Here is a 27,977-nt window from a genome sequence, read left to right as displayed (position 1 = left end):
CCCAAACTAATTCCATAATATGATTCAAGTATTGAGGAGAAAAAATATGATTCCAATCTGAGTTTATTACGAACAGTATTATAGGAAGAACTGATTTTTTTTAAACAATTTAGTGGATGAAGGGAAAAACACTGCTATTATTATAGAGGAAGTTGAGAGCACCTCTTTTCAAAATGTCTGCAGAGTAGAGCCTGGCAATTATAGGCCAGTAAGCCTAACTTCAGTATCGGACAAACTGGTTGGAACTATAGTAAAAAACAATTACCAGACACAAACAAACATGTTGGAAGAGTCAACACGGCTTTTGCAAAAGGAAATCATGCCTCACCAATCTATTGGAATTCTTTGACACACACGTGGAAAACGATGATCTAGTGGATATAGTGTACTTATACTTTCAGAAAGCCTTTGACAAGGTCCCTCACCAAAGTGCTTAAACAAAGTAAGCACTCATGGAATAAGTGGGATGGTCCTCTCCTATCTATTAACCAGTTACTAATCTATGAAACAAAAGATAGGAATAAATGGTCAGATTTCACAATGGAGGTAAATAGTGGCATGCCCCAAGGATCTGTATTGGGACTTGTGCTGTTTAACATTCATAAATGATCAGGAAAAAGGGGTAAACAGCAAGCTGACTAAGTCTGCAAATGAGACAAAATTACTCAAGATTGTTAAGTCCAAAGCCAAAGGTGAAGAGTTACAAAGGGATCTCAAACCTGGGTGATAGGGCAACAAAATGGCAGATGAAATTCAATGTTCATAAGTCCAAAGTAAGACATTGGAAAACAATTAGACCCCTGTGCAAATACAAACAGCCCTCAGTTCCTTCTGTACCACATTCTGTATATAAGAACTCTGAAGTAGAGGAGAGGGGGGCAGGTAGTGGAGCACACATAGGGATAATACTCAAAGAAGAGAAGGTTACTCACCATGCACACTAACTGAGGTTTTCTGAAATATGTCCCTATGGGTACTCTACTTTAGGTGACTGTAGAGCAGTGCCCCCGTTGGAAGGATTGGGTTTTGGAGTTGGATTCTTTACTGACGATAAAACAGTCAGTGCTAATAGTGCAGATGTTAAGTCGAGTGATTGCATAATGCTCTGTAAATGTGTGGACAGCCAGGTCGCTGCTCTACAAGTGTTTGTAATCAAAACATTGTTCAAGGAAGCTATAGAGGTGGAGAGTGATCTTGTACAGTGTTTGAGAGTCCCCGGTGGGGGGTTGCAAGTCACGTTGACAACAGCAATAGCTAATACAATTGGAAATCCATTTTAAGAGTCTTTGCTTAGATATGGATGATCCTTTAGATCTCTCTGCAATGGTAAGGAATAGTCTTGGTGATTTCTTGAAAGGTCTGATCCTTTCTAAATAGAAGGCTAACACTCTCCTAATGTCTAGTGTGTGGAACATTACTTCCCTTTTATTCTCATGAGATTTGGGGAAGAATGATGGGAGATGAATATAGATTGATTCGGGAAGGATGAAGGTATTTTTGGTAGGAACTTTGAATGTGGTCATAAAGTGGCTTTATCCTTAAAGAAAATTGTAAAGGAGGGTGGTAACACTGTGAGATCACCTACTTCCCCCATTCTTCAAGTGGATGTGATTGCCTTTCTTGTGGCAGTCTTTACAGAAAGATGTATGAGCCACCAGGTCACCATAAATTCAAAGAGGGAAGAGGGTTGAGAGAATCAGTAAGGTGTCATAGAACTAGGTTAAGGTCCCATGGTGGTGTAGGATCTCAAATTTCAAGTTAGAGGTTCCAAATACCTTTAAAAAAATCTTTTTGTTGTATGATGCACGAATAGTGAGTGTCAATCAATCCTGTGGAGGAAGGCCACGTAATGGCCGTGAAATGGATTCAAAGCACACTTAACAACAGTCTTGATTTTTTTGTAGTTCCAGGATATCTGATCTAGCATCAATGGCAGAGGATATAGCTGTAACCTGTCTATTGTCACACCAGATCCAGAATCTCTTATACTTGTGAAGGAAAGTATGGCGCATGGCTGTTTTTCTGCTATTTAACAGTATGTCTTACATCTTCAGAACAGCTCATTGTGACATTTTGGAACCATCAAAGACCCATGCTTTCAGGTGGAGAACTTCTAGATTTCTGTGATGGATCTAGCCTTGAGAAAGGATGTTTGGAATAGAATGAACAGTGACCTGGGGGGGTGGGGGTAATGCGCATACCAACAGCTGTAAAAGGTAAGGGAAAGATGTCTGTCTGGGCCACGTTGTGGCTATCAAAATGACCCTGGCCTTTAAGTCCTTTATTTTGTGTATTACTCTGGGTATTAATGGAATCAGAGAAAATGCATGTTTAGATGTCTGTCCCATTTGAGAAGAAAGGAATCCTCCGGAGACTAACAATCCTGTCCTGCTCTTGAGCAGAATTGAGGGCACTTGCTTTCCCAGCTGTGGCAAAAAGGTCTATGCTCAGATGTCCCCAACACATTAATGTTTTGTGTAGGATCATGGTATCTATTTCCCCACTCGTGTTCTTGTAAGACCTTCCTGCTGAATGTGTCTGCCATGGTGTTTTGAAGTCCTGGTTGATAAGTAGCTGAGATATTGATCCTGTGGTGAATGTACCAATTCCATAATTTAAATGCATAGGCACATAGGGAGGGTGATCTTGCCCTTGGCTGTTTATGTGAAACATACAAGTGATGTTATCTGTCATTGTTTTGTGTGTGTCTGTCTTTGATTAGCGGTAAAACGTGAGACTATGCATTTCTGGCTGCTCTGAGCTCCCCCAGGTTGACGTGTTATGTCAATTCTGAACATAAGAATTGCCGCACTTGGTTGGATCAAAGGTCCATCTAACCCAGTATCCTGCCTACCGACAGTGGTCAATACCAGGTGCCCCAGAGGGAGTGAACCTAACATGTAATGATCAAGTGATCTCTTTCCTGGCATCCATCTCCACCCTCTGACAAACATAGGCTAGGGACACCATTCCTTACCCAGGGGACCATTTGCCATGTACTGTGTAGTCGCCCAAGTGGGCTCCCCTCCCAATAGGGATGCATCCACCATCAGTATCAGTGATGGAGGTGGTTGGGCGAAGAGAACTCTAGCACACATATTGTGGGGGTATGTCCACAAGTCAAATTAGCTTTTGACTGTGGAGGGCATTGAGAGATTGTTTAAATTGTGTCTGTGAGAAGCATAAACTGTTCTGAGCCACCCTTGAATGCAATGCATATGGAGTTTGGAATGTTCTATGATAAAAGGTGGCAGCCGCCATGTGTCCCAATAGTTGTAGGTATCAGCCAGAGTGTGTCTACAAGCTGGTTTGAACTGTGGAGATCAACCTGACTAGGGTAGTGAATGTGTGTTGGAAGGGAGGCTTTGGCCTCCACTCCAGAGAGGCAGGTCCCTGTGAACTATGATTTCTGAGCGTTTATTTGTAGACCGAGTCATAAGAAAAGGTTCAGTGTCTTTTGTGTAGCTATTAATGCATCGTCTCAAGAACGGGCTTTGAGTAGGAAACTGTTCACATATGGGAATATCAGAATTCCTTGGTTTTGGAGGTGTGCTGCTAACACTGCAAGGGCTTTGGAGAATACCTTGGGTGCCAAAGATAGGCCAAATGGGAGTATTCTGTATTGGAAGTGATTCTGCCCCAGTGTGAACCTGATAAATCTCCTGTGGGATTGGTGAATGGTAATATGAAAGTATGGATCTTGAAGATAGAGGGGCCAATAACCAGTCCCTGCTAATGTAACCATCTTGAATTGTTGTACTTCCACAAACTTATTGAGCACACTTAGGTCTAGAATGGGTCTCCAACTGCCTTTCTTTTTCTGTACTAGAAAGTATTTGGAATAAAAGGCCTTCCTTCTGTGTTGGATTGGAACTGGTTGTATAGCACCTAGTGTAGGAGGTGGTTCATCTCCTTGTGTAAAAGGTGCTCATGAGAGAGGACCCTGAAGCAGAATGGGGAGGCAGGTAAAGTGGATTGAATATCTCTTGTTGATTATTTCTAACACCCATCCATCCGTGGTGATACTCTGCCACATTGGATAGAAAAATGCAAGGTGGTCAAACTGATGGAAACATTCAGGTTGTTGCAGCACATGTCTGCAGGGGCAGCATTTTGGAGCTTCGAACAAATTCTCTAAAATTGTTGCTTTGATGTAGAGGTTGAGATGTTCATGGTTGTGATGGGGGCAGTCTACATTTAGAAGGTTTCGATCTTTTCGTTTCTGGGTCATAGTGTCTTCGAGGTGGGACAAATGAAGGAGGTTAAGACTTTTGTGTAGTGTGAGTAATTACTGGGCCTTCTCTTTTGTACCGGTGTGTAAATACCTAGAGATCTTAAATGTTGCCCTCAAATCTTTTAGGAAGTGGAGAGATGTGTCGGTTTGGTCAGTGAATAGTTTTGAGTCCTCAAAAGGGGAGATCTTCCACTCTGGCCTCCAACTCCTTCGAGAACCCAGAAAGATGCAGCCACAATGGCCTTTGCATGACCACCGCTGTCAATATCCAATGAGCAGCTGTATCGGCCACGTCCAAGGAAGCTGGCAATGCAGTTTACACTAGGAACTGACACTTATTTGCAATTGCCTGAAATTGCTTTTTGTCTTCTGGAATATACTCAAATTCACTAAATTTGGAGTAATTTTGTGTGATATATTGTCAAAGGTGCTTCATAATTGACAGAGTTGCTGAGGAATATGCTTTGTGTCCAAATAGATCTAATCTCTTCCAGTCTATCATATGGCCATCATTTTAGCATGGTGCTATCTTCCATGTTCATTTACAGCGTTGACAACCAATGAATTCCGTGTAGGGTGAAAAAATAAAAAGCCCATGTCCTTACAGGGCACATAATATTTCTTGTCCGCCCTCTTACAGGTGGGGGGCATTGGCCAGAGTCTACCAGATAGCTTTAGCTGGGTCTAATAGTGCTTCATTGATAGGTAGAGTTATGTTTGCCGATGTTGATGTTTGAAATACAGTAGAACCTCAGAGTTACGAACACCTCAGGAATGGAGGTTGTTCATAACTCTGAAATGTTCATAACTCTCAAAACATTATGGTTGTTCTTTCAAAAGTTTACAACTGAACACTGACTTAATACAGCTTTGAAACTTAACTATGCAGAAGAAAAATGCTGCTTTTTTCCTCGTAGTTTACATTTAACAACGTACTGTATTTCTGTTTTTTTGGTCTCTGCTGCTGCCTGATTGAGTACTTCCAGTTTCAAATGAGGTGTGCAGTTGACTGGTCAGTTCGTAACTCTAGTGTTCGTAACTTTGAGGTTCTACTGTATATCAAGTAATTTATGCTGGGATTCTTTCAATTCCTCCAATGTAGTTTAAAGATAATTTGCTATTCTCCTGAACAGCTCCTGGAATTGCATCCTAGAAATCATCTGCTGCTGTTGGTGGGGGAAGGCATCACTGCTTTGTCTGATGAAGATGAAGAGATACTGGTTGCAGGCATAGTTTCCTTATCCTCTCTTCCTGTTCCTTAAAAGATTCTCTTTCAGGCTCAGGGGGTATGGCTATTGAGGATGATGGGGAATGTCTCTCTTTTTCTCTCTGGCTGCTGAAGGACCTGGAAAATTGCAGCCCGTATGTAGCCCATGGGTCCCAGTAGGGCCAACACAATGAAAAAGACATGGGTGAGGAACCCATGGGTGTCTGTACAAAGCCTGTTGGTCACATCTAGCTTCATAATGCCTTGTCCAAGCATAATGGTTGACTTGATGTGAAGTGGGGGGGGGGTCCTGTGGGGAAACTAAATATATGTCCTTTTCCTCCTCCTCGTCATCAGCACTAGAGAAATTGGGAGAAGCATAACTGGGAGTAACTTATATGTTTGATACAGTGTATCTAAGCAGTTTGGTCGATGTTGTCTTTGAGGATCTGGGTTTACCCTTGCTTCTACTTCCTGACAGTACCGTTTTGTCGGATCCTGCCCTCTTCAGGTCTTTGGACTGACTGGCGGCGATGGTACCATAGGAACAAAAGCCTGACAGGTACTCAGCCTTGTACCTGTCAGTATCGAAGTCACCGACCTAGCAGGGGATTTTCTTTGGGGGGGGGGGGAGGGGGAGAAGAGAAGATGGTTCCCTGCTAGGAGAACTTGGGGCCTGCTTCTTGGTGGCTTTCTGTGAAGAATCCATTCATTTCCTCCTCAGACAGCAGGGAGTGGTGTTGAGTGGCTGATGTTGAAGGGGAGAGACCACTGTCCAAGGGGTCCCAGGACGGGGGTCAGAAGTTGGCCGTAGCAAGCTCTTCATCAAAAGGAGTTTTAGCTTGAGCTAACAGCTTTTCTCGGTTCTTGCCTTAAGTTTAAGGCAACGTGTGCTCTTTTGGGGCACATGTGCCTCTCCTAGACAGCAGCTACAACTGGAGAGACAGCTGCTGACAGGGATGGCATCCCAGAAGGAGAAGCAACATTTGAATCCAGGGGAGCCGGGCATAACCCCCCTTTATAGGGATCACCTCCCTGAAGGAAAGAAATGGCGAAGAACTACACTAATCTATGAGTCAAAAACAAATAAAAATTTAAACAAGAAAAAAGGGGAAATAGGGTATAACTAACTCACTAAAAGGCTAACAAAAATGCTACCAGTACAATAATAAGAGCAAGAAAATACTAAGGAAATCGCTACGAAAGGGCTCGGCTAAGGGCTCCATCTCAGGCCAACGGTGGATGAGAAGGAACTGAGGGTGGCTTGGATGCACAGCACTATATAGCAACGCAAAAAGCACTGCTACAAAAATTCTGATCCTAGGCGCAGAGACACAGACACACCTAAAGTAGAACACCCACAGGGACACTATTCAAAGAAGAATTTGGAGTCATCCTGGAAGACATCTGCTCAATGTTCAGGGGCATTCAAAAAGACTAAAAACATTAGGAACCATTAGGAAAGGGATAAATAATAAGACAAATATCCAGAAATATCATATTGCCACTATATAAATCCATGGTATGCCCAAATCTGGAATATTGCATGCAGTTCTGGTTGTCCCCATTTCAAAAAACATACATTAGAATTGGAAAAACTATAGAGAAAGGTCACAAAAATGATTAGGGGTATGAAACATATGCTTCCATATGAAGAGATTAAAAAGACTGGGACTGTTCATCTTAGAAGAGAGAGACTACTAAAGGGGGGATATGATAAAAAAAGTCTATAAAATCATGAATGGTATGGAGAAAATGAATACAGAAATGCTATTTACCCCTTTACACAACACAAGAACGTAATGAAATTAATAGGGAGCAGGTTTAAAACAAACAAAGAAGCATCTCTTCACACAACGCACATTCAACCTGTGGAATTCATTGCCAGGGGCTGTTGTGAAGCCCAAAAGTATAACTGGGTTCAAAAAAGAACTGGATAAGTTCCTGGAGGACAGGTCAATCAATAGCAATTAGATAAGACGGTCAGGGACACAAACCCATGCTTTGGTTGTCCCTAAGCCTGACAGAAGCTAGTACTAGATGACAGGAGATGGATCACTTGATAATTGCCCTGTTCTGTTCATTCCCTCTGATGCATCCGACATTGGCTACTGTCAGAAGACAGGATACCGGGCTAGATGGACCATTGTTCTGATCCAGTATGGCCATTTTTATGTCCTTTCTACTTAGGCTTCCTAACCCTGTCCATTATAAAAAGGTTGTTGTGGCCATTTTTGAGACGCTCTAGCAACTCACTCATTTGCATTAGACATTTGAAATTCAGCATGGGGGAAAGCCCTTTGGCTAGAGAAGTGCTTTTCTTTGTCCCATGAAATTCCATTCAGATTTTGCTGATACACAAACTTTTGAAAACCATTTCTCTTCCTTCACTTGTGTTCTTCAGAACTTTGGCAGCTCACCAGACTAACAGCTGAACACGAATGTTCTAAAGTGCTTGGTTCATGCTGGCATCAAAGCAACAGAACACAATGTACTGGGAACACCTAGGGACTGGTGGAGCAGATGTCATGTTGGAGAGAGTGGAACAGAACCACCCCAGGCTCCCCCTAACTACACCCTAGTCGCAGTGGCCCATCCCTCCTTTCCAGGATATCAGCCTTCTCCGGCTTCCAGTTAATGTAGTTAGTCCCTTACATGAAGTGGTAGATGTCTCTATTACAGTGCTGAAGGTTCAGAGTTTAAACCCCATTAATGATGCATGACAGAGGGATTGTTACAACTGCACATAGTACCATTTGTTTTTACCTTTTTCTCCTTTTAAAAAGTAGGAAATTACATGCAAAAAAATTAAGTATGTTATTGAGATTACAAAGTCAAACACTCAAAAATGCCAGATTTACATTTATCTGTGAACCCTTAACTCTACCCTACTCTAAGTCTGGTTAGAACCAAGTTGAGGTCTCAGGTTTGGGTGGGGCGGCGAACTTGGGGGTATAAGCGCTCCAAGCCTTTGAGGAACCTAGAAACCATAGGGTGCGAGAATATGGAGCGGCCACTCTCCCCTGGGTGGAAGGTAGAGATGGCTGCCAAGTGCACCCTCAATGATGATACCGGCAGGCCCTGCTGTTTGAGAGACCAGAGGTAGTCCAAGATGGAATGGATCGGGACCTCGGTGGGAGTAACATTATGTGTTTCGCACCAGCAAGAGAAACGCTTCCACTTGGCCAGATATGTTAACCGAGTGGAAGGTTTCCTACTACTCAGGAGTACCTGTTGTACCGAGGCAGAGCAACGTAACTCGGATCGGTTTAACCACGCAGCAGCCATGCTGTAAGGTGCAGGGAATGAAGGTCTGGGTGAAGTCTGCCGTGATCCTGCGTTATGAGGTCTGGGTGGAGTGGCAGGGTAATCGGGTTGGCTAGTGACAGGTCGAGCAACGTGGTGTACCAGTGCTGTCTGGGCCACGCTGGCGCGATCATGATCAGGTGCGCTCTGTCCCTGCGGAGTTTTAGAAGGACCCTGTGAACCAGCGGGTACGGTGGAAAAGCGTACAGCAGATGGCTCGTCCACGGCATCAGAAAAGCGTCCGAGATCAAGCCCGGGGAGAGGCCTTGGAATGAGCAGAACGTCTGGCACTTCCTGTTCTCGCGAGAAGCAAAGAGGTCTATGCGGGGAAAGCCCCACTTCCGGAAAACGGAATGGATAACGTCTGGACGAATCGACCACTCGTGAGACAGGAAGGATCTGCTGAGGCGATTCTCCCAGGGGTCCGGAACACTCTGGCGGAAGGACGCTACCAGGTCTATCGATTGGGCTATGCAGAAGTCCCAGAGCTAGATGGCTTCCTGGCAAAGAGGGGAGGACCGTGCTCCTCCCTGCTTGTTTATGTAATACATGGCTGTTGTGTTGTCTGTGAACACTGAGACACAACGGCCTTGTAGGTGCTGCTGAAACGCCTGGCATGCAAGGCGGACTGCTCTCAGCTCTCGGACATTGATGTGCAAGGCCAGCTCTTGAGCTGACCAAAGGCCCTGAGTGCGAAACTGACCAAGGTGAGCACCCCAGCCGAGAGACGAGGCGTCCGTTGTCAGGGACACCGAGGGGAGAGGCGGATGGAACGGCATCCCTGAACACACCAGGGAGGGCTTCGACCACCAGTCGAGGGAGCCTAGGATGCTCAGGGGGATCGTGAAGATCATGTCTATGCTGTCTCTGCTCGGGTGGTATACCGAGGTGAGCCACGATTGGAGTGAACGGAGGCGAAGCCTGGCATGTTTGGTTACGAACAGTGCAGGCAGCCGTGTGACCCAGGAGACTTAGGCAAGTGTGATTCGAAGTTGTCGGGAAGTTCCATAGACCTTGTATAATTGTTGCCATCGCCTGAAACCGAGGCTGAGGTAAGCAGGCTCTGGCGAGATTGGAGTCCAGGATGGCCCCAATGAATTCTATTCTCTGTGTGGGAATCAGAGTGGATTTCTCTATATTGATCATCAGGCCTAGATGCCGGAATAGGTCCTTCACGATGCTCACGTGATGGGTAACTTGGGCCTCGGAGGTCCCTTGAATGAGCCAATCGTCTGGATACGGAAAAACGTGTATCCGACGGCGGCAGAGGGAGGCGGCAACTACAGCCATGCACTTTGTGAATACTCTTGGGGCTGTAGAGAGGCCAAACGGAAGGACCGTAAACTGGAAATGTTGACGGTTGGCCACAAACCGGAGGTACCTTCTGTGTGGGGGATAAATGGCGACGTGAAAATACGCGTCCTTCATATCGAGGGTGGCATACCAGTCTCCGGGATCCATGGATGGGATGATGGTCCCCAGGGATACCATGAGGAACTTCAGCTTTATCATTAACTTGTTGAGTTCCCGCAGGTCTAGGATAGGTCTGAGACCTCCCTTCGCCTTGGGGATTAGGAAATAGCGGGAGTAGAACCCCTTAACCCCTTTCGTCCTTTGGTACCTCCTCTATAGCTCCAATGGTGAGGAGCGTCCGCACCTCTTGCAAGAGGAATTGCTCGTGAGAGGGGTCCCTGAAGAGGGACGAGGATGGTGGGTGGGGGCGAAATAAACTGGAGGAGGTACCCAAGTTCCACCGTGCGTAGTAGTAATAACTGGTACGCTGTCCTCGGGCGTGCCTTCAAAAGTTTGGCTTTGGCCCCGCTGGTGGTTTAAAGGGACCCTGATTTTGGCCCCCTTGGAGCCCTGACTGACGCCTACGACCACCTCGGCCATGCCTTCTGCCAAAGTCCTGTCTTTGTCTAGGCGCAGGGTAAGGCCTGTGAGGCTGGGGATGGAAAGGCCAGCGCTGAGTCACCGGCGTGTGCATGCCGAGAAAGCGCACAGTGACCCTGCTGTCCTTCAGGCTTTGCAGCCTATGGTCAGTTTTTTCAGAGAACAGGCCTTTGCAATCGAAGGGCAAGTCCTGTATAGTATGCTGCAGCTCCGGGGGAAGGCCCGACACCTGGAGCCATGAAATGCGCCTCATGGCAACACCCGAGGCCAGAGTCCTGGCAGCGGAGTCAGCTGCATCCAACGAGGCCTGGAGGGAAGTTCTCGCCACTTTCTTCCCTTCTTCCAGGAGGGCAGCAAACTCTTGACGGGAGTCCTGAGGAACCAACTCCGTAAATTTGCCCACTGCTGCCCAGGTGTTGTAATTGTAGCGGCTAAGCAGGGCTTGCTGGTTTGCTACGCAGAGTTGCAGGGCCCCTGCCGAGTACACCTTACGGCCCAGTAAGTCCATTCGCCTAGCCTCCTTTCATTTATGGGCTGGTGCCTGCTGGCCATGGCATTCCCTCTCATTGTCGGACTGGACGACAAGGGAGCAAGGGGGAGGATGTGCATATAGGTACTCATACACCCTGGAGGGTACCATGTACTTGTGTTTGACTCCCCTGGCCACGGGCGGGGTAGAGGCTGGAGACTGCCAGATGGTATCCACATTGGCTTGGATCATCCAAATGAACGGTAGGGCCACTCTAGTGGGGACGTCAGCCGACAGAATGTCTACGACTGGATCCTCTATCTCCGAGACTTCCTCCACTTGGAGGTTCATATTGAGTGCCACCCGTCTCAGGAGGTCCTGATGGGCCCTCAAGTTGATTGGAGGAGGGCCCGAGGAGGATGTTCCTGCCACCGCCTCATCTGGGGAGGAGGAAGAAGAAAGACTGGGGACACGCGGGTCCTGCGTGGGCTCGTGCTCAAGGACGACCTCCTGTTCCAGTGGGATCTGGGAGTCCGGTGGCTGAACCGGGGCTTCCTCCTTCCCGGTCAGAGGGGGACGGCTAACTGTCGCCTCTGGCACCTGGTGCTCTGAACAGAGCGAGATGGAATCACAGGTACGCCGTGGGCCTGGTGGTATGCCCAAGGTGTCCAGAATGACCACTGATGGGGACCAGGGTCCTGGGCCTGGGGCTCCTGGAAGACTCTGGTGGGCACATCCAAATCACGGTCCTGCGTGTATGAACTGCCCGCGTGGGATGACACTGATGCATGTCTGGATGGCCATGGAGGAGCTGAAAAGCCCTGGGCAGAGTCTCCCTCTCTAGCTGGCGTCGCTCGACGCAGCACCGGGGATTGGTACTGGGAGGCATATAGGTACCGGGAGCGAGATCGGGACCTGCGACCAGAGCAGTGCTGGGAGGTTGACCGAGATCTCGAGGCTCGACGTCGGGAGTAGCTACGAGAGTCACGGTGCCTGGAGCGGTGCCGGGAGCTGGATCAGTGCTGAGTGTACCGAGCCAGCGAACAGGACCAAGCGCTGCGAGTACGACCGGTACCGAAATGGAGAACGGTGCCAGGACTGCGAGCGGCGTCAGGACCTGGATCGGCAATGGGACCGAGAGCGTCTGCGGGACCGCGATCGTGAATGGTGCTGCTCTGCGGTGCCGACGGAGGGTGGTCTGATCAAGGCAGGCTTGCCGATCGACTGTATAACCCACACCGGCGGTGCCAGAGGTTGAGGCAGCGCAGACTCCGTCATTGCAATCAACTCCCTCGCCGTGGAAAATGTCTCCGGCGTGGAGGGAATAGTGAGCTCAACCACGGCTCGCACCGGGGAGCTTTCAGGCACCGGACTCGACAGCTCTTGCATGGCCGGAATCGACGGTGCCGATGTTGTCGGTGCCACAGCAGGTACCGGTGCCGGGCGGTCCAACTTAGTAGAGCACTCAGGCTGCAGAGCGGGCGGAGCGGACGCAGCAGGAGTCTTGTGCCTCTTCGCCCTCGGGGAGAGGGATCGGTGCCGAACGGACGTAGGTGCCGGACGGTGCCGAGAGGCCTTGGCAGTACTGGCGCGATCCGGTGCCGAGGGAGCGCTTCTTGAAGACTGTCCAGCGCTCGGTGCCGAGGGCGGAGGAGTAAGAGCTGCCTCCATCAGGAGCTGCTTGAGATGAAAGTCCCGCTCCTTTTTTGTTCTCGGCTTAAAGGCCTTACAAATGCGGCACTTATCTGTTAGGTTAGATTCCCCGAGGCACTTAAGACAGGAGTCGTGGGGATCTCCTGTCGGCATCGGCTTGTGGCAGGCCGAGCACGGTTTGAAACCCGGTGAACCGGGCATAGGCCCCGGCACCGGGTGCGGGGAAGGGGATAATCCCCGAACCCCTCTGAACTATATACACTAAATTATACTATAAACGAATGAAGTTTACCACAACTATATAAATCTGAACTATATATACAAGAATTAAAGAGAGAACTATGAGTAGCTAGGGAAGTGGAGGTCAGCTAAGCCGCGCTCCACTGTTCCAACGACTGACATGGGCGGTAAGAAGGAACTGAAGGGCCATTGGGTCGGCAGGGGTATATATTCGGCGCTACAGCAGTGCCACTCCAGGGGGCGACCCAGCCGACCCACCCAGTGTTGCTAGGGTAAAAATCTTCCGACGAACGTGCACGCAGCGCGCACACACCCTAATTGGAATCGATATGAGCAAGCACTCGAAGAAGAACAGAACATTTCACACTCAGATTTCCCATACAGTTAAAACTCATTCATATCTCATGCATGAGCTGCATCTGAAGTATTTTTTAAAAGATTAATGATCATTTTTGCTATCATTCTTCATAATAGAAAGTACTCAAACCACTGCTGATGGAGAAAATGTGCTGTTATAGAGAATTGCACAAAGAACTGCCCTCTTTCTAAATAATTGTCATCTCCTATTGCTCTCAATGAGACTGAAGATGTGTTCTTTCATTAAAGATGCCACCACTTCTCACTGTTTCCTAGGGGAGCAAAGCCAAGCTGTCTGCAGGGAAAACTGTGGTTCTTAACAGCATAGCACAAATAAGCTAAAGCATACCAGTGAATCTGGTCATAAATTAATTTACAAAAAATGGTTTAAGATAGATACGATATTCTCTTTAAAGCATTATAAATATACAAACATTCTCTGTGTTTAATGGCTATTAAGAACATTTTAATTAAAAAAGTATTTCCACACAAAAATTACATTGAGAGTACATATCAGTAATTAATACAGGTATTGTACTTTTCCAAAACCAAAAATCATAAACACAAGAAATACAGAGATACGGTTAAACTTCAAAGAAATCCAAATATGCTGAATACATGGAAGTGCAGTTTCATAACTGTGCCATATTGCAATACCATTCAGGGGAGGGCAAGAGAAATCTAACACATTTTAAACATCAGTTTAATCTAACCTGAGACTACAAACACTCAAATACCTTAAATCGTATGGTTGCTGTATGATGTCAATAGGACAGAGTTACAGACTGCAAACAACAGTCTGATTTAGGATCCTTAAATATAAACCCACTAATACTAAAGCTAGTCACTGAAATTCTTTGCATTATAAAATATTTTGTTGGCACAGGTAAAAATTAAAACAACTTCCTCTTTTGCTGTGGAAAATAGCCTTCAACAATATATTAAGTACATTTTCGTTAAGAAAGGGCAAGTTTTTAGTATGAATGTCAGAAAAATCTGCTATCCAACAAGGTCTATTAGATTGTGGAATATTCTCCTCAGGGTAAAATGTGGATGGTACCATTCAATGAGACATCTAAAACTAGACTAGAGAAATATACTAGATTAGAAAATAGACTGTAGTTAACTGTATACTGGTAGAAGGATGGACTTTGTGACCTATTCCAACAGGTCTACTTTATCTAACTTCTATGACTACTTAAATTTAGGAGGGTCTTCAAAAAGATACTTCCTATTGAGCATCTTGAATCTGCATGGTTCACTTGAGAAAAAAATAATTAAATGGCTAGATACTGGCACCATCTAGTGGTGTACTATGAGGTTAAAAGGCAATAGATTTTTGGCCTCTTGAATTTCTAATTCCAGTTTAAAATTCAACTATGGTGGAGACCAGTAAGGACAGAAGTGCGTCTGATTGCACCCTACAGATCTTTTATCTGGGATGCATCTCAAGAAAAAGCATTACTGTATTTGATTTCTTGTATGGAAATACAAATGAGGAAGCATTCTCTAGGCAGCATCCGCAAAAGGATTGTCTGTAGGTAGCTTATAATTTGAAAGCATTCGAAATAGCCACAAATTTATCACCAGAGAATTTATGGACAAGTGAACTGGGAGCAAATTCTTAGCACTAAACTACCCTGACAGAAAGGAGGAGAGAAAGGAATTTAGCTGGAGAGCTTTACAAAGGATGGAATTAAGCTATATCCTTCATTTCAAATTTGACAGACTCCTTAGGCCACCTAAATGTTTGGTTATTTACCACCAAGGTCAGATGTAACATGATTATGTGAACACTTAAATGGATGATGTCAATTTGGTATTCAGTATTGCTTTAGATGTAGTCAGGGCCAGTCATGCTGGGCAAAGGATTTGCTCCCAATGTAAGGCAGATGAGAGTTCAGTCTTGTGCACATGATAGAAGGCAGTACTGAGGCCAGAGCGAAATAACACCTCTTGGGTCAGAGGACCTCGGTACAGAGGCTAATCTTGGTATTCTCAACAGACCTAGAGTCTGCCAACATACAGAGCCAAGAGCCTCAAGCGTCTCTCCTTCCTAACGAGGGGAGTGAAGGCACAGCAAAACACTACCAAAATAAGATACTCCATTGCACATACTAGTCCCCCTAAGGAGAGAATGGGAGATCAAATGTGACCACTGTTCCCTCTAAGCTGTACGCATGTGCGCGGGCACACAAATCCTAAACCCCATGCACACGGTGAAACATCATGCGCAGAAAAATTTGCACAGAAGACATTTTTTGCACACACAGCCTGTCAAAAAATAGAAGGAACACTGAACGTGACAGATGTTTGTCATCCAATAATATATTAAGTATTGTGACTCTCAGATACTATCGTGATGAATATGGTATAAAACCTATAAAGAATGAAACAGCACACTGGGTTACCAAGTGGGTCTCATCCAGACACAGAAGGCACTGAACATGGGAGTTGGTCTTTGGTATGATTCATGGGTAGTAGGTATGTCTCTTAAAACCCTTACAGGGCTCAACATGGTCACGGTGAGGCCAAAGGCTTTCTGTAGAAGGGTGGGCTATGTAAATTAAACTATTCTATGCTACTGTTTACAAGCTAACAAAAGGAAATAAGACAGACTATGGAAATGTCTACCCTGAAGGCACAAAGGTGAATTCTGTTAACACTCCGCACTATTGGTGAAGGAACTGAGGGGTAGGGGTCACTTCCTTAGAGAGTGGGGCAATGACCTCACCTCGCGTAAGTTTTCTTGTGCATGCAAGATAGCTTTTCAAGGCCGTTCCACAGCTCAACACCAGGAGTGCCATATTCTACAAGTGGGTCTTTGTAAGCTTAACAACAGATCTATTAACAGAACTGTGGATGTGAGGTATAAGATGACCCTCTAGCAGATGCTCTGAGCAGGGAGGATGACAAATATGTGATTACTTTAGGGAAAAAGACAGTTACCTTTTCCGTAACTGGTGTTCTTCGAGATGTGTTGCTCATGTCTATTCCACAGTAGGTGTGCATGCTCGCCACGTGCACCAGTGCCGGAAGTTTTTCCCCTTGCAGTACCCATAGGGGGGAGCGCCCCTCACAACCTCTGGGGTGGCGCCTGCCTGGTGCGGTATAAGAAGAGCTGCACGTTCCTCTCACCCTCAGTTCCTTCTCGCCAGACAACCCCAACAGAGGAGAAGGTGGGTGGGATGTGGAATAGACATGAGCAACACATCTCGCAGAACATCAGTTACGGAAAAGGTAACTGCTTTTACTTCTTCGAGAGATTGCTCATGTGTATTTCACAGTAGGTGATTCCAAGCTATATCTGTAGGAGATGGGTAGGAGTTCATAAGTTCCCAGGACAGATCACAGCCCTGCCAAACCCGGCATCATCCCTGGTTTGGGAGACGATTGCATAGTGTGAGGTGAACATGTGAACCAGCGACCACATGGCAGCCCTACAAATGTCCTGGATGGGGACATGGGCCACGAAGGTCGAGCGTGCCCTCACAATGGGTGGCGGGGGAGCCCCTGCCAGCTCATAACAGGAACGGATGCACGAAGTGACCCAATTGGAAAGCCGCTGAGTGGAAATCGGCTGGCCCCTCGCGCGCTCAGCCAAGGTGACAAACAGCTGCGAGGACTTTCTGAACAGCTTAGACCGCTCGAGGAAGAAAGCCAGAGCCCACCGCACATTGAGCGTGTGGAGGCGGCATTCCTCACTGGATCCACGAGGCTTGGGGCAGAGGACCAGTAGAAAAATGTCCTGACCCATGTGGTAGGCGGAGACCACCTTTGGGAGGAACGCGGGGTGTGGGTGGAGCTGGAACTTGCCCTTATGAAAGACCATGTACGGCAGTTCGGAGGTCAGGGCCCTGAGCTCCGAGACTCGCCTGGCCAAGGTGATAGCAACCAGAAAGGCCACCTTCCACGAGAGGTGAGACCAGGAACATGTGGCCAGTGGTTCAAATGGGGGCCCCGTGAGACGAGCCAACACCAGGTATAGGTCCCACTGTGGAACCAGGGGTCTAGAATACGGGAAAAGACGGTCTAGACCCTTAAGGAACCGGCCAGTCATAGAAGATTGCACCTCGCTGGAGAGCCCGGAGAGGAGGAGCCATGACGCCCATTTCATGGACACCATGCAGGCCATTGAATGTGCAGCCGTGTCCACAGCATCCGAGGCAGCCTGCAGGGAAGCCCGAGCTGCTGCTGTTCCTTCCTCCACCAGCGCCCTGAACTCCTTCTTATCGCACTCCTGGAGGGGGACCTCAAATTTAGGCAGGGAGCCCCACAGATTAAATTCGTACCAACCCAAGAAGGCCTGATGTTTGCCATTCATAACTGGAAGCTCGAAGATGAATAAATTTTTCTTCCAAAAGACTCCAGCCTCCAAGAGTCTTTGTTCTTTGGGGTCGGGGATGGCTGACCCTGACATCCCCTGTGGTTGACCAACTCGACCACCAGGGAGTTGGGCGCCAGGTGGGTATATAGGTACTCATGCCCTTTAGTAGGTACAAAGTACTTGCATTCTGCCTTTTTTGATATAGGGTCCAATGAGGCCAGTGTTTGCCACAGGGCATTTGAAATTTTAGCCACCCCTTCATGGAGCGGCAAGGCCACCCTACCTGGTTCCAATAGGGACAACACGTTGAACAGGGAGTCCAAGGGCTCCTCCATCTCCTCTGCCTGGAGGAGGAGGTTTGCTGCCACCCTCTTTAAGAGCTATTGGTGGGCCCTGAAGTCCTCCTGCAGGATGGAGAGAGGCGGGGCCGCAATCCCCTCCTGCAGGCGGGGCGAAGAGGCCGGTGCAGTGCTTTGGGTGTCGACCGGCACCAGAGGATCCACCACCTTGTCGGACTCCAGGCACGGTACCGAGGACGAGCGCCCCACCGATTCCTTTCTCGGGTGTCTGGAGAGGGAGGCTGATGGTGCTTCCGAAGCTCCAGCCACCGAGCGAGCTCCCAGTGGGGGTTGCGCTGGAGGATACGGTGCCCACTGGTACCACTGGGCCGGCCACGATGCTTGGTGCCACTGCACCTGCTGTGGCATCGGCGGGGCCTGCTGCCCAGTCTGGCCTGAAGAACGGCTACAAGTAGAGTCGGGCTGGTGTAGGATGCGCTGTCTCTCAACCGGGTGGAGTGGCAGTGCCGGGATCTGCAACGGTCACAGGACCACAATCTCTACTTGGAGGACCGATACTGACAGTAATAGCTGCTCTGCGAACGGCCTCGATGGCGAGATGCCTGCAATTGATGCCCGGGGCTGCGGTGCCTTGGCAGAGACTTGGAGCAGGAGCCCGAGCGGGAACGGCATCAACGACCGTGTCGTGACCAACTGTGGTACCCTCTCCAGGAGGAGGACCGACGATGATGTCCGCCATGGTCCGTGGATATCCGGTCTCTGAGGAGGACCAGTTCCACAAGTCACAGACGGACGGAACCCAGCCTGAGAGTCTGGTCGGTGTCAAGGGTGGCCCATGTGGACTCTGGGCAGTGATCGGCACCAGGAATGTTCCCTCGACCGAGACCAAGCCGGGGCGACTGCGGAGATCCCAGCAGAGGCTTGCCTCTGGAGCATGGGGCACCGGCATGGACAAGACGTCCCAGGCCGCCTGGAGGGCTTTGGGCATGGACCACATCCGGACTTCTGGAGAGGACTGTTCAGAAGGGGCTGGGCTACTCCGCTCTACATAAGTCAGAGGCCAAGGGCCCGGTGGGGATCAAGGACTGCCCGACATGGGCCTAGACTTCCCTCGGTGTTGCTGTAAAGAGAGAGTCTTCTTGGCCCTCTTGGCGTGCCCTGTGGACAGACAGCGGTGCCAACTGGTCAATGGCACCAGTGGATCATGCTGGCACGGAGCAGCGTGTTGGGATCAGCGCCAATTCCATCAGAATGGCTCGAAGTCTAATGTTCCTTTCTCTTTTGGCCCGAGGCTTAAACGATTTGCAAATCTTGCACCCCTCGCTGATATGGGTTTCTCCCAAGCAGCACAAACAGTCTGTGTGCTGGTCACTTCTTGGCATAGAACGCCGACAAGAACCGCACAACTTAAATCCCGGGGCATGCCCCGGCCCGGGCTCACTGACTGACTAACTAAACTAACTGCACTAAGTACAGGTACTAAACGAACGAAGAGTTCTGGGGACAAGCTACAGCAAAGCTGGAGCAGAGCAGTTCTGATGCACCTTCGCTGGTGGCAAAAAGGAACTGGGGGGGAAGCGCGCAGCTCCCCTTATACTGCGCAAGGCAAGCACCATGCCAGGCGCTCCCCCTTACTGCTAGGGGAAAAACTTCCGGCACCGGTGCATGTGGCGACCACGCACACCTATTGTGGAATACACATAAGCAATCACTCAAAGAAGGAATCAAGACAAGATAATTAGTCCCCAGAGAAATGGGACACCCGAGAGTGAATAGTCATAAGCTTAGTTTTCACACAACCATGGTTGTAACAACTAACTATGGCCATCATTAGAAAATGCAAGGTTAACAGTAAACACAAGAGTTAACTAAAATAAGTACCACAACAGCAAGGAAAGTTATCAGTATTATAAGCACTCTTTAGATAATACACAAGAAGAGAGCCTAAAGTTGATACATCCATTCTATAACACACTTCTGAGATGCAGAAGACATCCCCTGAGGAGCACAGCTGGATCACATTTAGCTCAGAAATCCTTCAAAGGATATACTATATATCAGGAGTCCCCAACGCAGTGCCCGTGGGCGCCATGGCGCCACAGGGGCATCTAAATGCGCCCGCGTCTTAGCAGTGTCCCCAATCTTTTCGTCTGGCAGGCGCCAGACGAAGGACCATTGAGAGGCGTCGCCGCCAAAATGCCACCAAATTTCGGCGGCATTTCAACAGATGCTCCACCGCCGCCACGGTCCTTCGTCTGGCACCTGCCAGACGAAAAGGTTGGGGACCACTGCTATATATCTACCTCTCAAAAATGCCTTAAGTAATATTAAAATGCATATTGTAATATGAAAAGGAACATTGTCTCAAGCAACTGATTAATCATGTAATTAATTACATATTTCTTCAAGGTAGATATTGCGTACATTATATCAAATTTTTATCCTAAAATTATTTCCCAAGATTTCTCCATCTTCTTAAGGGCCCCACTCAAAGCTGATACAGGACATCTAGAGATCTAGGGTTTGCGGTGTAAAGTGAACATTCTCAGAATATCAGATAGATTTCCTAGTGTCCCCAACATATCATTCTCCCTTGAAGGGATTTCATCAGGGAGGGGGGTTTTTTTGGGGGGGTGGGGTGAGGGGGCACAAAGGAAAGGGGTGTAGGCAGAGAGCTAATGATCCATTAAAGCCTGGTTATTTAATTCTCTAGAATGGATTCTTTTCCATTATTGCTCAGAGGCATCTTAAACAGTCTGGGCTGAATGATAAAAATCCACCAACACACAACTGGGTTACTCATGCCAAAGATTTTAATCCTTCTTGCTACTTAAATATATATAAAAACGCCACAAGACTACAATCACAAAGCTCCAGAACACCAAAATTTTATAATTAAAATAATTACCCTTGTAGTGAGTTTTCCCTATGCCAGAAAAACCACCACATTATAACTGCAGCCCTATTAAAAGTTCCAGATGCACTATCTCAAAGTAACACACACAATATGGCAGTTTGGTAAGCGCCCCATAATGGGTGATAGCCACAATTAAGTTTTCCATTGACAATTAACCGGAGTTAAGAACCTCCAGCAGACTCCATGGACCCCAAAATATCACTCCTGAACAGAGGGGAAAAAAAGATGGGGATATCTACAGTAGCAGCAGAAGTACTGATTTTACTCACACGTGCAATTTTTTTAATTAAGATTTAAATTTTTTTTTAGTTCAGAGCTGTCCACACAGAGCAATAGAGTAGTCTCCAATTACAATACCTTCTTGAGGCTGTAACGGTCTATCAAAACAGTGACCAAACTAAAAATTCTCTTGAGACTGAGCTATTGTCTATCACTGCAAAAACCTGTACTATTAAATGTATACAATTAAAATACCCATTTGTTACAAAGAATATGTAGTCAAAGACTGTTTACTTTTTCAAAAATTCTTAGTAAACAAACCATGAGCTCTTCAAAAGCCAAGATTTTTACAATTAGCTCAATTTTTCAGCCATAACCCCAATATTGTCTTAAAATATACCACTTCAAAAGGAGGCACACATTTCATTTACAGTTTTAATAGAAGTTTTAAAACAAGTACACAATGTTGCTAGAAATGTTTGTGCATTGCTCACCATCATGCAATCAGTATTTGCAAACAAGATATAAGCACTGTTTGGCCCATCAACTGTGTAGGAACAATTTTATTAACAATTTATTCACTGTAATATTTATTGTACTTCAGTCACATGCATGATTTATGCTCTTTACTCCGAGTATCTGCATTATCAGATAATTTCAGACATTTTATCTAGTGACCAAATAGAATGATTTTTCTGTTCATTGCACTGAATAAAATAGCATGTTATAAAATCCACAAGGACATCAACACAACTTTGATAAGCAAGACATACAGCAATGAGATTTCATCAAGGCTGCGTCAATGTTCGGTGTACCAGGTTTAAAATACCTGAGTGCAGTGAACCTTTACTTCACTTAGTATAATCTGTTAAAATGACTAGAAATTTACGTGTGACCAGGTGAGCAATCCACACTTTTGTAAATATCTTGAAATTTTCTTTATCACTGAATTGTATCAATTTTTATACACAAATATCGCGTGCCCTGTTTACAGAGCTCTGTGGTTAAGCTTTGGACAACAGCTTCAAGTACACACTCACCTATTTATCAGTGACAAATTTTCCTGGAAGAAGGAAAGCCTAAACCCATCCATTTATACAGAATCCAACCTTCCAAATGCAAACCAATGCAGTTCTGTATTCCTGATTCCAAAATAACATCAGAAGAACATTAACAAGACTGGTGAACTGCACTGCTGATAATCAGAATCTTTTAGACATCACGTCAATTCTACTGTAGTGCACCTTAGGAAAAGTACAAACAGCAGACAGATAAAAGCTAGGACTTCATTATAATCTAATCTAACCTTCTTCATAACACAAGCCAAAGAACCTCATCCAATAATTTCCGCAACAAGCTCATACCTATCTGACCTATACCCTATCTTTTAGGGAGAGGTTCAGTCTTGATTTCAAAGACTTCAAATGAGGAATCTACTACTTCCCTAGGTAATTAACTATTAGGATTATCACCTTCACTTAAAAGTTTGTATTTTATTTCTAGTGTGAATTTGTTTACCTTCAGCTTCCAATTCACTTATGTCCAATACAAAAGGTAATACAACCTCCCTACTCCTATTTCAGTAGTACTTTGCTCTCTTTCACACCACAATGCTGTGTGTCATGTTCAATTGCTTATCTACCCTGACCCCTTAAGCCCTTTACAGAGTTGCTGCTTCCCAGGACATCAACCTTTTTATAAATGTAACCTATGTTCTTTGTTCCTAGATTTAGAACTTGCATTGGCTGTATTAAAACACACGTTCTAATAAGTCAACCTTACCACCAAGTGATCCACATTGGCCTGTAGACTGAACTCACCCCATCTTTATCACTCCAATTGTTGTGGGATCTGCAAACCTTACCAGCACTTATATTTTCTTCCAGATCATTGATAAAGATATTAAATAGCACTGGGCCAAGAACAGAGACCTGCCAGATCCCAACAGAAACACACCAATTTACAATTACTTTTTGCATCCTGTAAATTAGTTTTTAATCCATTTAATATGAGCTATATTGATTTTATATAGTACTTTTTCCTCCCAAAATTAAAATGACATATAGGAATAAGTCAAATGCCTTACAAAAATCTATATTATGTCAACAGTTTATTAACCAAACTTGTCAAAAATAGTATTATTTGATGACATCAAAAGACTGATTTTGAAAAGACGTATTTTCCATTAAGCCATGTTGATTAGTATTAATTATGCTACCACCTCATAACTGTTTACTGATTTTGTCTCATACCATTCTTTCCATGATTTTGCCTGTGATTAATGTCAGACTAATCAGCCTATAGCTTCCTGGGTCTTGCCATTTATCCTTTTCAAATAGTGGCACAATATTAGCTTTCTCCTAGTCCTCTGGAACTTCCAGGGTTCTAAGATTTGATAAAAATCAACATTAATAGATCACAGAGCTTTTTCCATCAATTCTTTTGATATTCGTGGTGCAAATTATCTAGACCTGCAGATTTAAAAATGTTAAACTGTTGCTGTTTAACATACTTCTTAGTTACTAACTGAATAGAATGTATTTCATGATCACTAAGATAAGAATACGCCATCCTGTTTTCTTTCAAATACTGAATAGAAATACTTAAATACTTCTGCCTTTTGATTGATGATTTATCATCCTTGTCTAGCATCAGACCTACAGTACTGCTAGAATTTTGTTTGTTCCCAATATATTTAAAGAACTCTTTGTCCTTGACCCTACTGGCCATAGAGTTTTTTCCACTTACACCTTTAGCTTCTCTTAACTGTCTAAAACTCCTAACGGCTGTGCTGACTGGTACTCCTTGCTTTCATCTTCCCTAATGTTTCATTATATAGTACTTATTTTTATTACTTTCACCTCCCCTCCAAAACAGGATTATTTTTTTAAATCAAATAAGCCTTCTTTCTTGACGGCAGAATTGTGTGTTTTGAAGCATCTAAAAGAATTCTTCAATATAATTCCCATTTTTATGTTTAAGTACTTCCTCTCACTCAATTTTAGCATGTGATGGCTTTCATCTTTGGAAACTGGCCTTTTTAAAGCATCAAGTATACCTACTACTTGATGTTCTATCTGCACATAGCAAATGAAAATAGACATCATAAATTTTCATAAATTATCTGGAAAAAGGGGTGAATAGTGAGGTGGTAAAATTCACACGATGCAAAATTACTCAAGATTGTAACTCTTTGCCTTCAGCTTTAGAATTAACTAAGGGATCTCACAAGACACTGTGACTGGGCAACAAAATGGCAGATGAAATTCAGTGTTGTTGATAATGCACAATGGAAAAAATAATCCCAGCTATACATACAAAGTGATGGGGTTTCAATTAGCTGTTACCACTCAAAAAAGTGGTCATCATGGATAGTTCCCTGAAATCATCTGCTCAGTGTGCAGCAGCAGTCAAAAAAGCAAACAATATTTTCTATAAATCCATGGTATACCCACACCTTGAATACTGCATGCAGTTCAGGCCACCTCGTCCCCAAAAAGCCACATTAGAATGGGAAGAGATACAGAGAAGGGCAACAAAAATGATTAGGGATATGGAACAGCTTCCATATGAGGAGAGATCCAGACAACTGCGACTGTTCAGCCTGGAAAATAAATGACTGAGGTGGGGGATATGACAGAAGTCTATAAAGTCATGAATAGTATGGACAAAGTGAATAGGGAAGTGTTATTCACATAATACAAGAATAGGGGTCATCCAATTAAATTCATAAGCAGCAGGTTTAAAACAAACATAAGGAAGTACTTCTTCACAGAACACAGTCAACGTGTGCAGCTCATTGCCAGGGAATGTTGTGAAGGCCAAAAATATAACCAGGTTCAAAAAAATACTTAGATAAATTCACGGAGAATAGGTCCATCAACGGCTATTAGCCAAGATGGTTAGGGATGCAACCCCATCGTCCTGGTGTCCCTAAACCTCCGACTGCCAGAAGCTGCAACTGGACAACAGGTGATGGATCACTCCAAACAGCCCTGTTCTGTTCATTCCTTCTGAAGAATCTAGCACTGGCAACTGTCTGACGACAGTATTCTGATGGACCACTGGTCTGCCCCAATATACCCATTCTTATGTTCTTATCACTCACACCTGAGCAACCATACATTTTTAGTTCAGTGATCAATTCATCTTTGTCTAAATTAAGTCTAATGTACAAATTACTGCAAGCTGGTTTCAGTAATTTGTGTTTGAAAGTTATACATTTTTTAGAATCTCCAAAGATATTTTACAAGTGGCAGCAAGAGATCTCTGGCATATGTCCCCCAGACTGAAATTCCCAATAATGTAATATTTCCATCTACACACTATAGACAGAAGTTTAAGGAGCTGCTCATCCTGCCCCCTTGTCTGATTTGGTGGTCTATAGCAGACTTCCCTCCCCCCACTACCACTTGTGATTTATCAGTTAATCCTTTGATCCATAAGCTTCCCAGTTCTCTCCTTCAGAATTGTCAATAATTCTAGAGCAGGTAGTGGTATCTTTAATGGAGAGTGCCACTCTATGTACCATACCTCCCATTGCATCTTTCCTAAACACAGCACATCCAGTGATTTTAACATGTCATGTGATTGAAACCTGATGCGTTGCATAATACCAATCACATCAAATTTATTTTCTAATTCCTTGTTTATTCTCACTATTCCTATTGCAATTCTTATTGTCTATGTAATAAAACAACGGAGATTTCCACAGGCGAGGGAGACTCCCTCAAAAACGGAAAAAAATGGACACCTAAGGTCTTGTCTATACTTCCAGCAATGTCTACAGTAGCTACAAACTGCAGTGAAAAGCAGGCTGTGTCCATCCTGTGGCATTTAGCTACACATGGCAAAGAACGGTTCTGACAGAGGCAATGTAGCAGGGAAAGGCGCTAACAGCTCCCTGCCAGCCTATACGCCCCTCCTTTCCACCCTCCCCTCCCCCCCCCCCACACTTCCCCACTCTAGAGTCTTTCCCTGCAACGTAGAAAGGCTTTTACCACTTCCAGACACTTTCACTGAGGCAGGGAAAGGCTCCAGCAGCAGTACACTACACTAGTAAAAAGAGTGTACATGTAGGAGGCACTGTGTGGGCATGTAGAGAGCCATGTAGGGTATATACCCAAAGGTTCTCGTGTGTTTGCATTCTACTTGCCTAAGCAATGCTCACTGTCTACACTGCTATTTACATAAATGCTAACTAGGTGTACAAGTCTGTATTCTACCCGCCCATAAGTGTAGACGTAGCCTAAGACTCTGGAGGCTCTTAAGTGAAGAGCAGGCTTACCCATTTCATTTTTGCCAGTCAGGTCAGGTCAAAACCATGTTAGCCAGCGTCAGGGGGTAGGGGGAGAGAAGATTGGGAAGCCGTTGGTGTCCGTACCTCTGTAGATTAGCAGGATGCCCATAATCAATTATTAGCACTCTCAGATTAAGAGGATACCCTCTTTGATGTTAAACTAGTCTCTTCTGCATCTGAATCTGGAGGAGAATAAAATCACTATACTACTATTCTCCACGTCTAAGTGTCCAGAGTAGCCTAATGCTGCAAGGTGAGCTAGCGCTGGGCTTGTCTCGTCAGCCAACCATGTTTCAGTGATGCAGACCACATTAGGTGGCCCACAGCTGACGAGTTTGTGGTGGTAAAGAATGGTGACTCCTGACCATGATTCCATTAGCATAAGGCAGATGTCTTGAAGATGACATAAATTAGAACAATCTTTAGATTGTTGTAACTTACATCAGGGCCAAACACCAGTCTCTGGCTTTTAACAGACTTGGGAGAGCGCAAATCCTGCTTTATACCTGACCCCTTTTCCTGGGGCTTGTGCCAAGCACACATCAGGGATCTGGACAATATTCCTGGTACACATTTAGGTCTCCTTTTCATTTATAATGCCTATTCTTATTCTAGTTGTCTACATTTGATATACACTTATGGTTATGTTGTAGTCGGTTTACTTTATTTTTGAAGATTTTCAGCAACAGAAGAAATGTGAGGAACAATTAGGTTCTATGTTTGTATATTATTCACATCTGTTCATGAACCAGTAAACATGTTCTACTAAAAAACACTTGCCCACAAGGTTTCTCTGAGGGAAGGGAAGAACAAAAGTATTCCTCAGTACAATGACATATTATTTTTTTACCAACTCTGAAGCATGGTGCAAGCCAACAGAAAGTGCTGAAGTTGATCTACCCAATATTTATGGTTATATTGTGGTGTCAATCAAATCTGGTTCATTAAAGACACTAGTTATTAAAACTGCTATACAAGTGTGATAAAAAGCCTTACCTTTTGGATAATCTTCCAATAAGAGGTTGAAGTGACCTAACTGACAAAAGAAATCAGACTCGACCTTTCCTTCAGCTTTCAGTATCAGAGATTCATAGCAGCGAACAGCCTGTAAAAGAGAAGTACAGATACTTTCAAAATGCTGTATTGTACTCAACAAAGCACATTTTATAAATGCATCTTCTAATAGAAATATAAACCTTTTACCAAACCTAATCTTATTGTGCAAAACTAAAAACTCTGCAGTTTCCTGCAACAACCAGAGTTATTTCAGAATTATGTCATCCTTGGTTTTAAAGCAAGAACAAGAGGGAGAGCACATATTGAAAAAAATGTCAGATTCAAACACAAATATCCAGCAATACTAATAACCATAATACAGAAAAAACAAAATCTTTTTTTCTTTACTTGTGAAAGTGACACACACTTCATTTCCCTAAGGAAAAACAAATTGATACAGTACATCAGAGGGGATTGATTTAAATTGAAGTGATATAAATCACTGAATGTAATTATGATTTAAATCAGCAAGTAAGAAACTGATTAAAATCATCAATTTTA

At 45.1% G+C, this 27,977-nt stretch overlaps 1 protein-coding gene across 9 annotated transcripts in view; it reads right to left on the bottom strand.

The window, feature by feature from the left end:
• The window catches only part of KDM6A (lysine demethylase 6A), a 288,340-nt gene that overhangs the window by 219,062 nt on the left and 41,301 nt on the right, over window positions 1–27,977 (bottom strand). For all 9 annotated transcript variants that reach the window (XR_005598273.1, XM_039538040.1, XM_039538068.1 and 6 more), the window contains exon 3: window positions 27,417–27,525. Coding sequence is in view for 8 of the 9 variants with exons in the window: in XM_039538040.1 (XP_039393974.1) it covers window positions 27,417–27,525 (109 nt within the window). In the remaining variant the exon portion in view is untranslated. The remainder of the gene's footprint in view (window positions 1–27,416; window positions 27,526–27,977) is intronic.

This window comes from Mauremys reevesii, linkage group 1 (assembly GCF_016161935.1).
Source record: "Mauremys reevesii isolate NIE-2019 linkage group 1, ASM1616193v1, whole genome shotgun sequence".
In the NCBI taxonomy this organism is placed as follows: domain Eukaryota; kingdom Metazoa; phylum Chordata; order Testudines; family Geoemydidae; genus Mauremys; species Mauremys reevesii.
Note: the sequence above shows the minus strand (reverse complement) of the source record. Positions and strands in the feature narration are given on the sequence as shown.